The sequence below is a fragment of the Macadamia integrifolia genome, chromosome 13 (genome assembly GCF_013358625.1).
Source record: "Macadamia integrifolia cultivar HAES 741 chromosome 13, SCU_Mint_v3, whole genome shotgun sequence".
NCBI lineage: Eukaryota > Viridiplantae > Streptophyta > Magnoliopsida > Proteales > Proteaceae > Macadamia > Macadamia integrifolia.
Genome location: NC_056569.1, coordinates 20,017,331 through 20,020,758, shown reverse-complemented (window position 1 = coordinate 20,020,758; position 3,428 = coordinate 20,017,331). Strand labels below are relative to the sequence as shown.

The following is a 3,428-nucleotide window of genomic DNA, read 5'->3' as shown; positions in this document are numbered from 1 at the left end:
GGTGGGCGAATTTTTCCCACTCCATTGGAAAGGAAAAATGTTAGCAACATAATTTTGTAGAAAAAGTAATACCGCTGAAGTCTATAAATCGTTGCAAAGTCGAACGATCATGGATGGACAGTACACAAGATCTTGATCAGTACCGAATTTTTCTGAATTTTATCAAAAATTCTGACCGAATCCGAATTAAAAATAAAATTCGGTAAAATTCACGATTTTTTCAAAAGCGAATATAAAACGTGAATAATTCGGACCGAATCCGAATTAAACCGAATTATTTGGTCCACTTAAACAGTATTTAAAAAAAAAAAAACCCAATAAGCTTTTTTGACCGCTTTTTTGACCGAGTCCTTAAATTAATCAACCGAATTATTCCGAATAATTCTCCGCTCGAATAATTCCCGAATCCGAATTTGTTAACTATGATCTTGATTGGTCTTCAGGAATCTGCTTCATCATCACTTGTCTCTTCCGCTAGAGCAAAGTATGCATGTAGTAGAAGGATGGCCCCTGAGGAAGAGATCCATGCATTGTCTAGATACTCTTGTAGAGAAGGAGAGTATTTGCTATTGTACCACTTTGCCTCCACCAATAATGCTTTACAAAAATCTGTCCACTGAGTTCAATCAAGATTATCAAATAAAATGACTTTGAGATAGAGAAGAACAAGAAGGGAAAAACGAAATAGAAAAAAAACTTTAAATAATTAATGTACTTACCACTTTCTTAAGATGAGTTATGATGTTTATATTCCGGCCCTTCTGAACGCCACTGGAGATTTCATCAGTCGTTCCATAAAGTGCTAGAAAACATATTTTCATATAGTCTGGAAGATGCTCAATTTTCTTGTCATCCCACCTTGAGAAGGAAAATATTTGGATATGTTCAATAATTTATTTTTCACTAAAGGATAATTTTATTAAGAACAAAAAACAACAATAAGAAAAATTACAGTAAAAACTGAATAACAGTCGCAACTTGGACCTCCACCTTTAGCATTGCCATCAGTAGGGAACCAAGCAATGCATTGATGGAACCTGAAGAGGGTCTATCCTCGAGTCCGATGAATCTTCACGCATGTGAATGTACGTGAACATCCCTGGTCTGTGGATATGGCATCTATTTTCTCTCTCCTCATTTAATAGATGCCATATCCATGGATCAGGGACGTTTACGTACATTCACATACGTGAATATTCACCACTCCCTCCATCCTCATCATCCATAACCAATCTCTCAGCAATATGGGACCTCTACTAAACTCTATATTCATCATTGGAGTTAAAGGCTATGATATTTACTCTGGCTTCTTGATGCTAACCTGTCCACTGCATCAGTGAATTGCTTTAGTTCATCCAATGAGCCATATATATCATAAACATCATCAATTAGGATAATCAGATTGATGATTTTCGTTAGCCATTTTCTTAGACAACCATATTGAGGCTCAAACATTGTTCCCACTGCCCATAAAAAACATTCCACTAGTCGATGCCTTGCAAAGCTCAAGTTTTCAACAAGGCCCTCATTCTTCCACCACCTACACAACAGTAGAGAAAGAAGATAAAATTTTCATTAGGTTGTAATTATTCATCACAAACTAACTTTCTCACTTCAGATCTTATCAAACCCATGATTAATCAATCATTTGGGTTTCCTTACTTGTATATTTCCTTGAGCTCTCCTTGATGGGTAGCTTGCACCACGTTGAAGTTCAACTTGGCGAGTTCCAGTAAAGTAGGCTTTATATGTTCTCTTCTCTCATATGCATTACTGTACCACTTTGCTTCTGACCATGGCACCCTCCAGTGGGAAGGAACCTCCAATGCACGGGCAACTTGTTCAGCAAGGTATGGGTCCATATTTCCTTTGCTGAGATCTTTCAGAGTTCTGGTAGAGAAAGCTTTAGCCTTGTCCATTATGTTTTCACCCTCTACAGCAAGGTACAAAGCTTCATACAATCCAAGAATTCCTTTAACGTCCTCAGAAAGGCTTGTCATGAAATTACCCGTTTCATCCATGAAGCTACTAAACACATCAACATCTCACAGGTCAAAAAAGTGTTGAAATTAGGATAAGTGAAATTTGTATATATATATATTTTTTAATTTTTTGCTAGAATATCATTTGTATTGAAGATTTAAAAAATGGGGTAAATGTATAAAATTGGAAACAGTGAACCTGCCCCGCACAAAAAGACTGTGCCAATGAGACAATAAAGGACCAAACCAACTACCCCCAACTTCAGCATTGCCATCAGTAGGGCAGAAAGTCAAAGGCCCATAAAAACCAAGCCTGAAGAACAGCAAGAATTATAATAAATGATAAGGAGGACACCTAGCTAAGAGCATTCATTTCCAGATCCATTCTAACCAAAGCAGGCCAAGACAGAATTGAAAATAAATAAACAAATTTTTCTGTTAACTTGGCAAGAAAATCCCCTAAAGAATTTGTTTCTTAATTCTTAATGAAATTATTGAAATCAACGAGGAAAGGGGCCCATGTAATGTCGACGAAATTCTGTTTTTTTTTATTCATTTTTCTTAATGAAATTTCTGATCTTCTAGTGAAAAGAAAAAAAATGGGCAACGGGTTGGGGGTACCTTGTGACACAAAATAACCATGTTGCCTGAGGAGCCTGAAGTATAAAGCTGTAGAATGGAGATCATCAACACCACTTATTCTCCCACTTCTGTTTATGATTGATATCGCGGCATCTAATGCTTCCTTGATTTCCTTCTCAAAGTGATACTCCAGACCTGACCTTTGGAGGTCGTCAATCAAGTCGAGCTGAGCCAATGGGACCATTTGGTTATTATTTATGAGCAAAAGCCTTACATCCTCCTTCAACTTCTCCACTCGACTTTTGCAGGTGACCCCCTATTTCATGAAAAGGAAATACTTGTCAGTATTTATATATATATTATATATAGTAAGAGAATAATATTATATGATAACTAGCAATTGCTAAATCTCTCTCACCGTGAACATGCTTTGTATTGATTGCACAGAATCATAATCCCAAATGTTTGGCTTGAAGTTGGCAGTTCGCCTGTTCGTGGCACCATCACTGGTAACTATGGTTTCAGGTATTGGGTATTGGGATCGGATTGGATATATAGACAGTGTCGGTCTATATCAGTTGTATCGAACAGTTTTACCCTCAAAGATATCAATACCATAGAATGATCCGAGGCTGGTACCTAAAACCATGCTGCTAACATGCTTAGGCATAGCTATGATACCCTTCATAATGGGCTGGTTTACAGATTTATCTATGCTATGGAATTGGAGATGCAATAGCCTACTAGCAGGGCTAGAAAGAGATTTCTGAGAAAGAAAATATTTAATATGAAGGTGAAAGGGTGGCTCAGTTACAGCTGAGAAGTGAGTCTTAACTTGCCATCTTTATATAGGGGAAAACTCAA

General features: G+C 37.1%; 1 protein-coding gene across 1 annotated transcript; it reads right to left on the bottom strand.

Annotated features, from left to right (window-relative positions):
- Nucleotides 1–323: 323 nt before the first annotated feature.
- Nucleotides 324–3,112, bottom strand: LOC122059084 (myrcene synthase, chloroplastic-like). Its single transcript, XM_042621781.1, has 5 exons — nt 2,983–3,112; nt 2,604–2,880; nt 1,663–2,044; nt 1,322–1,540; nt 324–858 (listed from the first exon to the last, which is right to left on the bottom strand). Exons 1-5 carry the CDS (start codon nt 2,989–2,991, stop codon nt 699–701), a joined length of 1,047 nt encoding a protein of 348 aa, XP_042477715.1. The 5' UTR covers nt 2,992–3,112; the 3' UTR covers nt 324–698.
- Nucleotides 3,113–3,428: the final 316 nt, after the last annotated feature.